The sequence below is a fragment of the Macaca mulatta genome, chromosome 2, assembly GCF_049350105.2.
Source record: "Macaca mulatta isolate MMU2019108-1 chromosome 2, T2T-MMU8v2.0, whole genome shotgun sequence".
Lineage (NCBI taxonomy): Eukaryota > Metazoa > Chordata > Mammalia > Primates > Cercopithecidae > Macaca > Macaca mulatta.
The window spans coordinates 93,806,322-93,823,522 of NC_133407.1; the positions used below are offsets into that span (position 1 = coordinate 93,806,322).

At 43.1% G+C, this 17,201-nt stretch overlaps 2 protein-coding genes across 2 annotated transcripts in view; both read left to right on the forward strand.

The window, feature by feature from the left end:
- LOC114676301 (uncharacterized) overlaps positions 1 to 17,201 on the forward strand; it is a 778,104-nt gene that overhangs the window by 738,856 nt on the left and 22,047 nt on the right. The window contains exon 7 of the mRNA XM_077991694.1: positions 12,978 to 13,085. The gene's annotated coding sequence lies outside the window, so the exon portion shown is untranslated. The remainder of the gene's footprint in view (positions 1 to 12,977; positions 13,086 to 17,201) is intronic.
- Positions 10,146 to 11,105, forward strand: SOX2 (SRY-box transcription factor 2). The gene has a single exon (NM_001142940.1). It carries the CDS (start codon positions 10,146 to 10,148, stop codon positions 11,103 to 11,105), a length of 960 nt encoding a protein of 319 aa, NP_001136412.1.

Genomic DNA, 17,201 nt, shown 5'->3' on the forward strand with positions numbered 1-17,201 from the left:
CAGATGTGAAGCGGCGCTGAGCCGCTGCGCAGGTTCGTGCCCAGCGCCCCCTGTTGGACACAGTAGGAGCTGCGCAGCGCCAGTCCCGGAAATCGCTAGAATCCTGCTCTGGGGTTAGAGAATACTCTTTATTGCCCTCCAAAAAAGAAACGGGATGCGGAAACAAATTTTTATATCCTTGAAAGATAATATAATATTAACTCAATAAAAAAACTAAAGAGGCGATACTACAATTTTAATTCAATAAAAAATAAAGACTGTCCTATTCCTCCTCCTCACATCCCAGCCATCCCCCACCCGGTTTGGTTTTGTAACTCTTTGAAAGGTTCTGCGATGGTAAAACAGGTAAAGAAAAATGATGAAAAACAAAACATTTTTTCTGTAGCCGTGGAGAATCGAGCAAAGTATACTTCCTCCGTTTTGTCCACATTTCAAAAAATTAAACCGAAGATGCTGCTGATTACTGTTTTGACGTTGTCAGCAGCGTCTTGAATGCCCTCGGAGGTCCTGCAAATATTGTAACTGAGTCTTCAAGTAAACGAAATAACTTGCTTTTATGTATTTATTTCCAGAGTATAATTAAAAGACCAATCTCTTCTTTTGAGTGCTTCCCATCCCCCAAACCAATCCTAGTCAAACTTTTTCCTTAGAAGATACTGGCTAAGAAACACATACTGGCTAAGAAACAGGTGCCCGGTATCTTTTTTCTTTTAGCCGTAGGATTTCAGGGAAGGTGTGCCAATGGTAAGAAAGGTTTCTTTGAAATTCAGCATTTCGTTGACCAGGAATCCAAATTATCCTAGAGAAGGGGGAGTATTTTTACACTTCCAAAAACTACCTGTCTACATAATAAAGAGCTTTGCCTCTTTTTTTTTCTTCTTCTTCTTCTTATTTTTTTGGTCAGCAAGTGAGGGCAAAAGTAGCCTTTGAATTATTTCAGAAAGAGAAACTGTAAAAATGGCACATCCTCTGAATTTAAAACAATAGGGAAATGTGGGTTTGCTTAATTGTTTAAAATCAAATAGAAATAATTACTGTGCTGAGTGAACAAGATGTTTTAATATTTACGTCTTCAGGGTTATAGTTATTGATTTTAACTTTTACTCTTAAGAAGTTTAGAGATCGCTTTTTTATAGTTTGCTTATCGATGGAAATCGGCTTAATTTTTCATAAAAAAGAATGGCTTTTTAAAATATTGAATCCTATGGCTACGCAAGGTTTATAATACCTTTATGTTTATTACTCCCACTGCTCAAAATTAGCGAATTCGAGATAACATTTCAAGGGGAATTGCTGTTCAGTGCGATGAGAGATGACTTCTCCATCTGGTTGCAGAATTAGATCTCGGCTTAGGGTTTTTAGTAAGTAGGTTCAGATGCAATGGCAGGAGAAGAATCAAGCCTTTTGATAAAATCTCTACCCCGAATTCTATCGAAATGACAGGCAAGCGGGATTCCAGCCACAGCACCCCCACCTTTTGCACTACCAAAGGGCTTGTCCCAATTACAGAAATAATTTAGTCGGTGCTAGTTTTGTGAACCCGCGCCAACCGGGTAAAGTAAGAAACGGTGCGCTGACAGCCGAGGTCCGAAGGCTGCGCAGTGGTTCCCGTGTGAGGTAGGGAGGCCAAAGCCAGCAAAACGTTGGAGGCGAAGCCAGAAAGGGAGTATATGCCTGCTATTCGGAAGTGATGTCGAACGTGCAATAGCAGAGTCCTGGAGATTTCCACCCCGTTCTGCACCCAGGGGTCCCAGCCTGTGGGGTAGCAGGCTGTAGGATGAAGGCAGGAGGGAGAAGCCGCACCTGGCTGCGGGCGGGTGGGCGTGCCAGGAGCGAGTGCCCAACTTTTCTGGGGCCCATGGCGAAAGCATAACCCCTGGTTGAGGAAAGAGAGCTAAACAAGTGGGTGGCCCAGGCATGGGAATGCCACCCAGCTCTCCCGACGCAGTGTTATTTCAGTGTTATTTCCCAGGGGGACCCAGCACCTGCGCGAATCCCACGCCCCAAGGCCGCCAGCAGGAAGGCAGCCCCTCCATCTCTGAGGGCTGAGGAAGGGGCAGCGAGTGACTGATTCCTTAGTAGCAGGGAAAACCGCAGCGGCTGGCAACGGGCCGCGTTTCTCCGCGGCGGCAAAGCGCCCTTTAGGGGCGGGGCGGGCATTTTTGGTCTCCTGTCCCAGCGTCCAGGCCTGAGCCCGCGCGGGTTGGCTGGGCGCCCTGCTTTGTAAGTAACCAGTCTTGCTGGATTCTGAGGACTATCCAGACGGATGGGCCCACTTAGCTTAGGCCCACTGAGTCCCTGCCAACTCCTCAGTCCCTTTTCCCCTTCATCCCTACATCTTTCATGATGAACCCAGGAAAGAACCCGAACTCTGAAAAACAGTACATGTGGTTTGGAGTTTGATAGTTATTTGGATGTAGGGGACATGACTCTATTAATAAAGACTAAGATTCAAGGATGAGCTCTTATTTATTAAATTTGCTCTTTCACTCTGTTTTTAAACTCTGGAGATCTTTCAGTTTCGTTGCGCCAACCCTGTCAGACAAAGGCGCCAGGGAGAAAGCCCAGGCGGGCTTGAAGCAGTTGAGGTATAGACTGATACTCATCTCTCTATCACTCAGACGGGCAGATAAGCACTGCCAGACTGTGGGTCCTAATCCAGGGCCCAGCAGCTACGTGGGTTGCTGCAGGGTGTTGAAACCACAAGTACAACTTGACACCATTGAGCCCACGGTGCTTGTCAATAATCTGTGAATTAGGTGCAGAGATTGTCACTGTAGATCATAACAGTTTCTGAAGGACTCATTACAGCCTATCGTGTCAATGATCTTCAAATTAAGGAGGGGGGGTGGGGCGAGACGAAAAAGGAGTGGGGAGAGCCAGCAAAAAGGGAAGAAGGGTGGGAGGGAAGATAAAAGTCAGAGCCCCAGCTCCGAAGGAGCCTTTAAAGATTATCAGGCCAGCGATCTGAGAATTCCATTGGGATGGGTTTGGAAGCCCAACTCCATCTGAGCCGGGACTGGAAGAGGGGCGCTGGGGGCAAGCAGAAGTGGGCCCCTGGGAAGGCCGACTTCTCAGGCATTCTTTTGAGGCCAGAATAGCTTTTGGGAGAGGGTTCCAGATGTCAATGGGAGGCCTTGAGGATGCCAGCCCGCCCAGGATGGGTGTACACTTTGATTTACAGCACTTTCCAGGGCCAGCCGCAGCTGCAAATCTTTGAAAAAAGTGGTAATAGTTTCATTTAGGGATGATGGTGATTGTAGGATGACTTTTTTTTCCAGTGGTTTGCTTTAACTTCTTTTCATGCCACAGGTGAAAACTTTCTTCCTTTTCCTCTGATAGTATTCCTGTCTGTCCCTCACATGTTACGTAGATCTAATTTCTTTCCCTAACTTGCTTTTTTGGGGGCCAAACACATCAGCCCTCTGAGATTTTATCACTTTTGTGGTTTGTATTGAGTCCAACTGTACTTCTGGAAAGGGAAGTTGTGGGTAACACAGTAGCAGTAAGGTCCGTAAGATTCCAGAAGAAAGAAGACTAAATTCCATTTATGTGGTGTGGCAGGGGCCAGGCTAAGGGAAAGAGGTTTTCCCTGCTTGGTAAATTGTCCTTGCAGTGAAAGGGTAGCCCAGCCTGCACTGGAGTGTCATTTAATACTGGGTAGAGAAAGCTTAAGGAAAGTGTAGGTTTGTTTTTCCCACAAAAGTTGTGGTCACAACTAAACGAAGTAATCACAGTTGGAGAATTTAAAACAATTGGTTTTTCTCTAAAATGAGGGTAATAACCCTAGCCACTGGAAAAGTGGGATTCTAAGGAAGACCTTTTCCTTTGGTATGATTAATTGCATGAGATAGTGTGGTCAATCAGAGAGATACGTATTTAGACTCAAGCAATGATTTACAGGTATAAAAGGTCCAGTGGCTTTTTGGGCTACCTAGAGTTCCTACTGATCATTTTGCCTTTTAAAAAATTTTCTTCTCCTAATTTTAAAAATAAAAGTCATAGATTTAATGCAACTGAAAACCACTGGTGGCAGCTCTTTAGGTTTTCAGTTTATGTTTTTAAAAGGGAATTTATATTTAAAATAATTAAATCATTTAATGGTCACACTACATTTTCTCCTGGACAACAGCTGTAGTGCAGGGATAGAATCTTAACTTATGTTAAAATTGCTTGATAATTCAGAAATGGAAATGAAATTGTGAAATGTGAATTAATTTCTCCAGAAAATATTTGAGCTAGAATATAAGGATGTTCATATATAATACTGTAACATGATGATTATTATATACAGCTTGAAAGATTATATACTACTTTTGTTGCTATAAAGTAAGGAGAAATATGTTTAGTTTTATAACTATTGCATTCTTTTCAAAATGTATTTATTTCATCAATGAGAATTAGATGAAAGAGAATGAGTAAAAAGGGAGCTGAATGCAAAGCTGTTCTGCATTCCTTAGGTTTCAAGGGTACTTACAGCTCTTGAGTGAAATTATTTGGTGAAATTGGGTCTGGACTGAAACAGCAATTGTTATCCCTTGTTCATTTGTTAAGTGTAATACCACTTCTGGAAATTAAAGGCAAGGTGCTGAAGGGACAGACAAGAAGAAAAAAATATGATTAAGCAATTTGAAATTGCCAGTGTACCATGCAGCCATATGCATATCTCTATCTTAGTAAATAGAAAGGGATGGAGATATATGTTTATTCTTTTTATCATCTAGAAACATTCATTATAGTTACTATCACTAATCCTTCACACTTCCAAAATCTGACAAGTTTGACATAGGAAAAAAATGGGGGAAATGTAGATGAAAGAGTTTCTATCATTTTGAAAATTGTGTTATAAAAATTAAGGTGTCTATCCCCTCTAGGAATTCCTATGAGGGATCCTTCACAGTCTAAAGGAAATGAAGTTTGACAACGGTACAATTCAGTTTTGAATTTTTGCTCTTACTTTCTATATCCTAACCTTTTCCAGCTTATTTCTTGTTGATTATTTTTGGAAAGTATGCAATGCTCTTTTAAGGGAAAAAATCCTCTAATGCACTTATTTACCTTTTTTATATGTGTTTGTTTCTGAAATGAAGAATCAGACTTTGGTCATTCTGGAAGTCATGTAGCATGCTCCAATTTGAAGTGACTGAGATCTTTTGTGACTTACAGAGGAGAAGGAAATGTTTTAAAAATTGGCTTATGCCAGTCTCCTTGCTCTGCAATTCTCAGTTTTCTTGTATTACAGGATAAATACAAATATCATCTCACCAAATTGTACCAGCATTGTCCTAAACATTTAAATTTTCCTTTATTTTTGGCCTTTAAAATTAGAAACTTTTCTCCAATTGCTGTACTTAGCGTTTTAGTTTTATTTTCCTCTCACCAGACTACTGGTATGATCTCTCTCACTGCAGTATGATTGCTGCTATGGTCACTTTTAGAGGAGATTGTTAGAAGGTTAGGATTCGGAGGAAACATGACAAAAAAAAAGGAAGAAAAAAAAAAAACCCCTTCATTTGGCCACATCTGGCTGCTAGTATATTTAACCAGTTCTAGAATTAGAAAACCTTTCTGTACATTTTCTTCTATTTTTCTCACTTTTTTTTCTTACGTAATGAAATTAAAACTTTTGGAGCCCACAGTTGACATTTTTCAGAAAATTGAGTTATCAAGGCAGTAATTATTTCACGGGGAGATAAAACTCTCATAGCCCTAACTGTCAAATAGGGCTCTTTTCAGATTTTAATTACAAAATAAAATTAGTCTGCTCTTCCTCAGAATGGTTTGTGAGTGGTTAAACAGAGCTTTCCCCCAATACTGGTGGTCGTCAAACTCTGCTAATTAGCAATGCTGAGAAATTCCAGTTAACAAGGACATTCTCCAAGACTCTGCAGGTTCCCTGCCGTTTGCCTTCATTTCCATAAGAAGATTAAGAGAGGAGGGGAACACACTCAAATGCAGATGCAGAAAAGAAGCGTTTTTTAACAAGCATCATAATAGTAAGATGCTTGGCTAGTTCTCACCTAATTACTGCAAGTTAAACCTCTATTTGACACTAAGAAGAAAAAATAAGTCTACAGTCCCCTATCTCCACAAAATTGTCAGTTGGTTTCAGATATAATACTTGAGGAGTGCTGGGGAGACTTCAGGAGAGAAAAAACAATGTGAAAGATTTTTAAATAAAATTGAGTTACACTTAACAGTTAAGGCCTTTTGGCTAGGGCCTATAATAGAACAAAATAAAATCAGAATATTCCAGTAGTTATGCATTCTTATTCCTAACTAAAAGTATGTAGCTTTTTGTTGCCCATGGAAGGGAAGTATTATACTCCCTTTAGATTAAGCACTTTCAATTTTCATAAATTGTGCCAATAGCAACATTTTAGATTCTCAGAGGATGAAGCATCCTGTTCCAAGTCTTTTCTGATTGTCTAGTAGTCAATGGTATATTGTTGTTAGTACTGTAGCTGTCTATTACAAACCTAAAACAGTGTTGCTTCTGTCATCTATTGGAATTGTTATAGTTATTATATTTAGGGATCAGTGATGGTGCTGGAGTGAAATAGAGTGGGCAGTGATCTGATTTTTTAAAATGCATATGTTCTAAAAAATCTAATGAGAAAATGTTTCTGCTATCACCATCTTCTTTAATCTTATTTTCATAGCACATTATTATGCATAATCGCCAGCCACAGTTAGTTTATTGTCTCGATAAGTACAGCAGGCTTAATTAAAATAAAGATGTAAATAAATGCAACCAATGATAACACAATTGTAATGTATTTCCATAGCTTATTTATGTGATAAAAGCAATTAATAAAAGACCTAGCCAACCCCTTTAACCTTTTAAATACATTATTATAGAGTTCATGCCCAAACACATGCATCTGAGAATGTGTAAAAGCTGTTATATATCCTCCCAAGGAAAAAAATTGTGCCTTGAGAGACAAGGCAGCAAGATTGAAAAGATGTGTGTCTATAACCATCTGTTATTAGTATTTATTTTAACAAATATACACCACCCTTATCCACACCAACTCCCTGGTTGTTTCTTCAAACAATTACCCACAAGCTTTTTAAAGTTTTTGGAATAATGCTATTAAGCAGACCGATGCATACACAATCATAAAATGAATGCTTGGTCTGCCCTTCGTGGCGTCTGGACAATCATAATTCATTCACACGTTGAATCTCATAATTTGTACCTATTTTTCCCCATGGTCTAACCTCCCACTTATCTCGAGGTTGTATGTATATTTCTAAGTTAGGCAAATTAAATCTGATTCTTATGATTTGGTTCCGCAGCTTATACGATATGTTAACTTTTCTTTTGTTTAGATTATGTATAATTAGTCTGATCTTCCATCCCCCTTTTTATTTTTATTTTTATTTTTTTACTTTAATTATTTTCAAACACCTTCTTTTAAAGGTAAAAGCAATAGTCTTGGAAAAGCGAATCTACCAGCAGGGGGCGCACCAGCCACATCCCTGAAACCAGCCGCGCTGAAAAGCCGGTGGCCGCCTTCTCTTCTCCAGATCTTCTCAACCTTTTCTCTTTCCTAATCTCCAGGTCCGTGTTTACCTTAATATTACACCTCGATTAAACAGAAAACAGTGCTTTATTTTGAAGAGCGCCGAATATGTATGCATTTTGAGAAACCCAGTCTCACCCTTTCCGGATACCCAGGAACTGAAGCAAGTCATAACTTAAGAGAGAAAAAGGAGAAACTTCGGGGGGCAGGAAGGTTGATTGGAAATAACTTAAGGAAAGTCTGCATAATTCTTTTTTTTACAACTTTTCTGAGTTTCCAGCGGGTATATTTAGTGTGAGTTTGACAGTAACAGGCTAGGAAGGGCAGAGATTGGAGAAGTTGGGGGTCGGGGGAGTGATTATGGAAGAAGGTTAGTAAGGAACAAAACAATGCACCGTTTTGTAAAGATAATAAATGGAACGTGGCTGGTAGATACTATTCAGTACATTTCCTTAGGGTGAGTAAGGGTAGACCAGGGAAGGAGGGGGCGGAGAGAGTGTTACAGAAGAAAGAAAATAAGTAACCCTGATGGTTTAAGCCCTTTATAAAAAAGAAATGGCATCAGGTTTTTCTGTTTTTTTTTTGTTTTTTTTTTTTTCTCTATTCCCCCCCACCCCACCCTTTGTAGTCAAGTGCATTTTACCCACAAAGATCCCAACAAGAGAGTGGAAGGAAACTTAGACAAGGCTTTGTTTGACTCCGTGTAGCGACAACAAGAGAAACAAAACTACCTATTTGTAACGGACGTGCTGCCATTGCCCTCCGCATTGAGCGCCTACCTATTGAAATCTTTACGTCGGGACAATGGGAGAGCGGCTAAAATTACCCTCTTGGGTCCTGGGCGGGCAAGATTCCTGAGTCCCTACCCCCGCCTCCATCTCATCCTCCTCTAACCCGGGCATTGCTGGGCTCCCCCTTCCCCAGTCCCGGCCGCCTTCTCCCAGTGTGCGCTGCCTGCACCTGTGCCTGGAGAGCATCGACCCCGCCTCCCAAGACTTGAGCCCCTTTGCGGCGCAGCCCCAGCCTTGCGCGGCCTGGGCTTTGCAGCCACCACAGTGGAAATCGACGGGGGAAATGCCAGGGCTGGTTCTGCTCGAGTCCTGGGAACTCTGCGTGGGAGGGAGTTTGTGACTGCGGCCCAAAAGCCACCTCCGTACAGTGCCGTGGGATGCCAGGAAGTTGAAATCACCCTCCCCCATCGCCTGCACTTTTGAGCGCCCTTCCGTCTGTCTCTTTCTCCAGCCCCCATTTGAAACCCGCACGACCGAAACCCTTCTTTCAGGGAGGCATGGGATGGGAATGGGGAGTGGGGGGAGACAGTAGGAGCATCCCCTTTGCTACGGTTGAATGAAGACAGTCTAGTGGGAGATGTGGCTGGGGCTAAGAGGAAGAGCTGCAGTTTCCTGGGCCAAAGAGCTGAGTTGGACAGGGAGATGGCAGCTTACCAAGGCCTGCCGGTTCTCAGCTCTAGAGTCGGCCTCATGGTCCGAGCAGGATTTATTTTTAAGAACAGAGCAACGTTACGTGGAAGCAAGGAAGGTTTTGAGGACAGAGGTTTGGGTCTCCTAACTGCTAGTCGGGACTGTGAGAAGGGAGTGAGAGTGTTGGCACCTGTAAGGTAAGAGGGGAGAGCGGAAGAGCGCGGTACGGGAGCGGCACCAGAGGGGCTGGAGTTGGGGGGGGGAGTGCTGTGGATGAGCAGGAGAACAATGACACACCAACTCCTGCACTGGCTGTTTCCAGAAATACGAGTTGGACAGCCGCCCTGAGCCACCCACTGTGCCCTGCCCCACCCCCGCACCTTAGCTGCTTCCCGCGTCCCATCCTCATTTCAGTACCCTGCACCAAAAAGTAAATCAATATTAAGTTTAAAGAAAAAAAAAACCCCCACGTAGTCTTAGTGCTGTTTACCCACTTCCTTCGAAAAGGCGTGTGGTGTGACCTGTTGCTGCGAGAGGGGATACAAAGGTTTCTCAGTGGCTGGCAGGCTGGCTCTGGGAGCCTCCTCCCCCTCCTCGCCTGCCCCTTCCTCCCCCGGCCTCCCCCGCGCGGCCGGCGGCGCGGGAGGCCCCGCCCCCTTTCATGCAAAACCCGGCAGCGAGGCTGGGCTCGAGTGGAGGAGCCGCCGCGCGCTGATTGGTCGCTAGAAACCCATTTATTCCCTGACAGCCCCCGTCACATGGATGGTTGTCTATTAACTTGTTCAAAAAAGTATCAGGAGTTGTCAAGGCAGAGAAGAGAGTGTTTGCAAAAGGGGGAAAGTAGTTTGCTGCCTCTTTAAGACTAGGACTGAGAGAAAGAAGAGGAGAGAGAAAGAAAGGGAGAGAAGTTTGAGCCCCAGGCTTAAGCCTTTCCAAAAAATAATAATAACAATCATCGGCGGCGGCAGGATCGGCCGTAGGAGGAGGGAAGCTCTTTTTTGATCCTGATTCCAGTTTGCCTCTCTCTTTTTTTCCCCCAAATTATTCTTCGCCTGATTTTCCTCGCGGAGCCCTGCGCTCCCGACACCCCCGCCCGCCTCCCCTCCTCCTCTCCCCCCGCCCGCGGGCCCCCAAAGTCCCGGCCGGGCCGAGGGTCGGCGGCCGCCGGCGGGCCGGGCCCGCGCACAGCGCCCGCATGTACAACATGATGGAGACGGAGCTGAAGCCGCCGGGCCCGCAGCAAACTTCGGGGGGCGGCGGCGGCGGCGGCAACTCTACTGCGGCGGCGGCGGGTGGCAACCAGAAGAACAGTCCGGACCGCGTTAAGCGGCCCATGAATGCCTTCATGGTGTGGTCCCGCGGGCAGCGGCGCAAAATGGCCCAGGAGAACCCCAAGATGCACAACTCGGAGATCAGCAAGCGCCTCGGAGCAGAGTGGAAACTTTTGTCGGAGACGGAGAAGCGGCCCTTCATCGACGAGGCTAAGCGGCTGCGAGCGCTGCACATGAAGGAGCACCCGGATTATAAATACCGGCCCCGGCGGAAAACCAAGACGCTCATGAAGAAGGATAAGTACACGCTGCCCGGCGGGCTGCTGGCCCCCGGCGGCAACAGCATGGCGAGCGGGGTCGGGGTGGGCGCCGGCCTGGGCGCGGGCGTGAACCAGCGCATGGACAGTTACGCGCATATGAACGGCTGGAGCAACGGCAGCTACAGCATGATGCAGGACCAGCTGGGCTACCCTCAGCACCCGGGCCTCAACGCGCACGGCGCAGCGCAGATGCAGCCCATGCACCGCTACGACGTGAGCGCACTGCAGTACAACTCCATGACCAGCTCGCAGACCTACATGAACGGCTCGCCCACCTACAGCATGTCCTACTCGCAGCAGGGCACCCCTGGCATGGCTCTTGGTTCCATGGGTTCGGTGGTCAAGTCCGAGGCCAGCTCCAGCCCCCCTGTGGTTACCTCTTCCTCCCACTCCAGGGCGCCCTGCCAGGCCGGGGACCTCCGGGACATGATCAGCATGTATCTCCCCGGCGCCGAGGTGCCGGAACCCGCCGCCCCCAGCAGACTGCACATGTCCCAGCACTACCAGAGCGGCCCGGTGCCCGGCACGGCCATTAACGGCACACTGCCCCTCTCGCACATGTGAGGGCAGGACAGCGAACTGGAGGGGGGAGAAATTTTCAAAGAAAAACGAGGGAAATGGGAGGGCTGTAAAAGAGGAGAGTAAGAAACAGCATGGAGAAAACCCGGTACGCTCAAAAAGAAAATGGAAAAAAAATCCCATCACCCACAGCAAATGACAGCTGCAAAAGAGAACACCAATCCCATCCACACTCACGCAAAAACCGCGATGCCGACAAGAAAACTTTTATGAGAGAGATCCTGGACTTCTTTTTGGGGGACTATTTTTGTACAGAGAAAACCAGGGGAGGGTGGGGAGGGCGGGGGAATGGACCTTGTATAGATCTGGAGGAAAGAAAGCTACGAAAAACTTTTTAAAAGTTCTAGTGGTACGGTAGGAGCTTTGCAGGAAGTTTGCAAAAGTCTTTACCAATAATATTTAGAGCTAGTCTCCAAGTGACGAAAAAAATGTTTTAATATTTGCAAGCAACTTTTGTACAGTATTTATCGAGATAAACATGGCAATCAAAATGTCCATTGTTTATAAGCTGAGAATTTGCCAATATTTTTCAAGGAGAGGCTTCTTGCTGAATTTTGATTCTGCAGCTGAAATTTAGGAAAGTTGCAAACGTGGAAAGAAGAAAATTATTCAGATTTGGACATTTTAATTGTTTAAAAATTGTACAAAAGGAAAAAATTAGAATAAGTACTGGCGAACCATCTCTGTGGTCTTGTTTAAAAGGGCAAAAGTTTTAGATTGTACTAAATTTTATAACTCAACTGTTAAAAGCAAAAATGGCCATGCAGGTTGACATCGTTGGTAATTTATAATAGCTTTTGTTCAATCCCAACTTTCCATTTTGTTCAGATAAAAAAAAGAACATGAAATTACTGTGTTTGAAATATTTTCTTATGGTTTGTAATATTTCTGTAAATTTATTGTGATATTTTAAGGTTTTTCCCCCTTTATTTTCCGTAGTTGTATTTTAAAAGATTCGGCTCTGTATTATTTGAATCAGTCTGCCGAGAATCCATGTATATATTTGAACTAATATCATCCTTATAACAGGTACATTTTCAACTTAAGTTTTTACTCCATTATGCACAGTTTGAGATAAATAAATTTTTGAAATATGGACACTGAAATTATTCTTGAGTCTTTCATTTATTTGGATAACACTGTGATTATACATAACTTCTCGGGGAACTATAATACTGTGCTCAGCCAAGAAAGCAAAATACCAAAAACCTTGATATTACTAGTCCAGCATCATGTGCTAATGTTAACTGCAAAAAAAAAAAAAAAAGACTGGATGATTAATAAGTACTGGAAAAACTGAAATTTCTGTCATTTCTAAAATAGAAACTAGAGACATATATTGTAAATCCGCCCCCTCCTTTTCTAAGCAGCATGAATAAGCATGATGGGGACTTTTACTTAAAACTGATTTATGCCACTTGTTGCCAGAAAGGATTCAATTCTGAAATTTTTCATGTAGTTTAGTAGATAGGGTGTTGAGCCAAATCAGAACCAGGTTGGCTGGTTTTGTTTTCATTTTCGTCACAGCACAATGGCCCTTTGAAACCTGGCTATAGAGAAAAATGATGCTTCTTGTATCAGAATAATTGCAAACTAGACATGCAAAGTGTTCATCTGCTGGGTGGGTGTTTGGATTACTCTGGCCCTGCTATTGTCTGAGAGGAAACAAGTGGTTTGCTTTCTTTGTTCCTTGACTTCATAAACTTTCTCCTCTACATTTTCCTGTTCGGGGCGAGGGAAAGAAAAGAACATCTTGCAAAACTCCCCGGCTTATCATAAACATAGTTTTTTTTATTATTTATTTTCTTTTTTCCCCTCTCTCTCCCTCTGCCTGAATTCCATTTCTTAAACTGGCAGCGCGGGTCCAAGCCTGTAGCCCCAAATCGGATAATCTCTGCAGCTGATAACAAGCAAAAGAGAAGCCAGGCAACAGCCATATTAAAGAAGAAAACAATCAACTCTGAGGTAGATATTTTACTTTGTCCCGTCTAATCACATTTGGAGATGATTATGCTTTTGATCTGTTAACAATGTTTTACTACTGTAGTAGAGAAGTGGGGGAGGGGAAAGGGGTGGGGAAACAAGATTGGATTTGGGGTGTGTGTGTGTGTGTGTGTGTGTGTGGTTTTTTTGTTTTTGTTTTTGTTTTTTCCCCTAGGAAAGGTAAAGAAAGGCTATAGTTGTCCTCAGTGGGAGTGGAAAAGTTGAGACATCGCCATGGTCTTTGAATTAGCGATGCTTCTGCATCACCACCCACCCTTGCTTTGGGGCAGCCGGATAATCTGTTACCTAGTCAGGGACTTTTCTGCTTTATTTACTACTTGATTCGCTCATCTTCCCCCACCCGCGGGGACCAGGAACCAACAGTCGGGCCCTCTTAAGAGCACGGGTTTGCTTCCCACAAATTCAAGAGCTTGTCGTGTCAACTTGATACAACTTTGGAGAAGTTGGAATCCGGCAGCGTCTTCCATCCTTCAGTAAAGTACCCGCTGCAGCCACTAAGTTAGCTCATCCCGTTGGTTTGCATCTTCTCATTTCCAAGAAAGTATTTCTTTCTCATGGTGTTACTAATGTTAGTTCTGGGATGAACTGAGGATATCTCATGTTTTCTGTACTTTCTATTTTTTTCTAGATTGCTTTGTTTTAGGTATGTACTGGTTTTTATTTATTACTTTTTTAATCCTCATTTTTAGGGTAACATTGTACTGGGAAGGGACAATTATTATTCCAGTTCCCAATTCTAAGCAAGGCATTTTCCCCCCTAATTAATGCAGAGACTCTAAAAGAATTTCCCCCAGCCTGGCCAGCCATTGTAATGCATATACGGATTATTCACGTGGTAATGAGCACATTCGCCAGTTCTTGCTCACACATACGAATAAAAGAAACTTTGAATAAAGATCCAAATGATCATGCTGGGGGAGTGGGGAGGATATTCCCGGAATTTGAGGCAGTCAACTATATAGATTGTATGTATTTTGAAAATAGAAATATATTAGAAATATGTATAGAGGTTTACAGTAATTGTACTGCTCTCACCTCTCTTTTTTAAAAAAGAGCCCACAGGGTCAGCAACTTTCTGGCAAAATGGTCAGGTTCAAATATTTAGCAAAAGGAAAGGGAGCACAATATTTTGGGAAATAGAACTAGCTTTGAATAATTGTCACTGTCTGCATAAAACAAGAGAACTCCCGTTCCCCCTCCTATCCCTTCCTACCTCCAAACCAGATAGTTGAAAAATGAAAGTCAAAATATTTTGTTTGCAAATATAAATGCTTTTGATAACTACATCTGAGGGAAATGGTACATATCTTGTGCCATCATTCATTTGATTAAATTAAATGGTTCCCTGAGATATGTAATTTCATGGCTAGATTAATATTGAACATACAATATTTTAATAATAGTGTGATTTTCAAGGAGAGTAAACCCATAAACTTGCCCAGAGATGGTTATCTCATGGTGCTGAAGATAGTTGTTGTTTAGTTCTTTTCCTCAGGATATTATTCTGCTCAACGAAACCACTCAATTTCCAGTCAAATAGGGTGAATTTAAATGTTTTGTTAACCATATACACAGAATAGAAATGTGCAGAAGGATGAGAGTATAGTTTGTTCTTCCTGCAATTTTTTTCTCTCCCCAAACCACCCGCTCCCCCTCCCCGCATACTTTAAATAAAGAGCGTTAAAATATTTTGCTGAGCTGTAGTAGATTAGCAAGGTTTCTTGCCAATGCTGGGAAGCTGGTATTACAGACCATCCCAGGGGAAAATGGCTCACATTAACCACTAAATGAATATTTGACAAGGGCTCATTCGGAGGTATTATTACTATAAATGTGTCCCTACTGGACTTTTCAAGGGTCAAAGAGCAACGCTTCAATTAATTATTTAGACTGCTAGTAGATTTGGTGGTAATAGCTGTACTTATTTCTAGAAATCGACACATTCTTACAGTAGGAAAATCTCAGGAGAATCTTCTCCATCAGCAACACCTTGGATTGAAATACACATGGACCCCTGGCATTCTAAAGCTGACTTCTTCATAAAACCTTTCCCTGGGCTGGTAGGGGGTGGGGGGCAGAGAATTACAGTCTCTTTTTCTGTTTCACTGACTGTTTCTTGGTTTAAAAGAAAAGAAAAACAGAACATAATAATTTATCTTAATATCCACGTCATGTATGACAAGGTCTTTTAGGGATATGCAATATGGGACAAAAGGGGAGGGTGCTCATTTACAACCTTTGCCTTTTCTAAGTAGAGATGTCACAGGATTTCAGAGATTCAGGGAGGCCCTGAATTTAGACAGGATGCACATTCCTGTTTGTCAATAAAATGCAAGTTTGAAAGTGGAAGGTTCCATAAGCTGACTACTCTTAGTTCTAATAGTCTCGAGTAAATTGGGGTACAAGGTAGTCCCTCCTCTCCCCACCTATTGGTCTGAACACTGCAAGGTGCGGTAGGGGGACCAGTGTTCCATTTCTGCCGTGTCATAGGTTCCTCCGTGGCCCTAGGTAAAATGGTAAGGGAATGATTTTGAGGGTAAGATTCCTTGACAATAATATAAGTTGAATGAATAAGAGATAAGCTGCGGGGTAGGGGGGGGGGGTGGCGGTGGGAACAGTAATTACAAACCCAATTCATTCAGCTTTTCAGAACTTTTGTTGTGGGAGCTCCATTGACAGGTTTTGAGCTGCCAGTTTTCTCACATTAAAAAGAACTGCTCAGCGCCTCAGGGGGACAAGAAATACCGCTTTACTACATAGTGATGGGGTCTTCATTTAGAACCATTACAAGACGAAAATTAAACAGTGCCTTTGTGTGCAAGAGGTTTACTTTTCAACTGCTAACAGTTTATAGCTAACTGCTCTGAGATTGAAGTTTGACTATGGTTTGATCGCCTGATGATTGACACTGCTTATTTATTTATTTATCTGTTATAATTAAGAGAACTTTTCATCACCCCCACCCTGGTTTTATTTCTTGCTCTTGGAGAATTTTGTCAAATAGATCCTCATATTCTTCTTTGTGGAAGGAGTTTCCTTTGCTATGAGCTTTAGCAGAGACTTCAGTTCACATTCCCCAACGGACAACCCCCACCCCACACACCCACATTATTGCCTTAAAATAATTTGCATCTCATTCTCTGTTTTTTTCTGCTGCATTTTCTTGCTCTCCAAGCTAAGGCGGCTTTTCAGGCAGCAAGTAGGGTTGGAGATAGGGGTTAATTTATTTTTTTGCTTTGCTTTCTTTTTTTGACCTAAATTTGAAGAGGGCTGTGTGGATTTCCTAAGGACTTCACCTATGAGGTGAATCCCTTAAAGAAGGAAGAAGGGGGAGAAACTCTGACCTTTACTGTGAAAATATGGATACAGTCCAAAGGGACATAGCTTCTGGAGTTCCAGAGTAAGGAAAGCTGTGGAAGGAGCTTCCCAAAGACAGGAAAGTTGCCCAAACCTGATAATTAGTTTAGTGTCTTTCATGATTATTTTCTATTAAAACTTTTCTGGAAACCTAACATCTGTTACTACCAAGGGAGACTTGTAACCTCCTCTCTCCCTGCTAACAGTGCTGTCCAGTTTTATGATTCTTGTTTTCAGTTTGTCTATCTTGCTTCTGTGGCCTTTAGAAAATAATGGACTTGATTTTCTTATTTTGACTAAGGGGATTTCTCTTTGGAAGGGTGGAGTATTAAGATAGGTCTAAGATTCTTGTCTGTGGCAGAGAGCTCTCTTTCTCTATTCCGAGTTCAGATGGATTTTATTTTATACCTTGGTATAATGGTGATATTTCTGATTCCTTGAGCACTTTGCTCAGTTTCTCTCCTAAAGCAAATAGAATGTCCTCTCATTTCGGAATGCAAAGATATTTGCTTCACCTAGGCGTTTGAACTTGATACTTGTTCTCCTTTACAAAGAAGTGTCAGGTGATTTGAAAGCTGGAGGTGTCCTTCGTTTTATTACCCTAGTCTGCCTGCGCGTACAGAATGAAGGGTGCACTGTTTTATATAGAGTTCGGCGCTTTGAACTATCATTTGCCTAGCTCTCCCAGCTTCCGCGCGGGGCACGGCTCCGGGCTGTGAG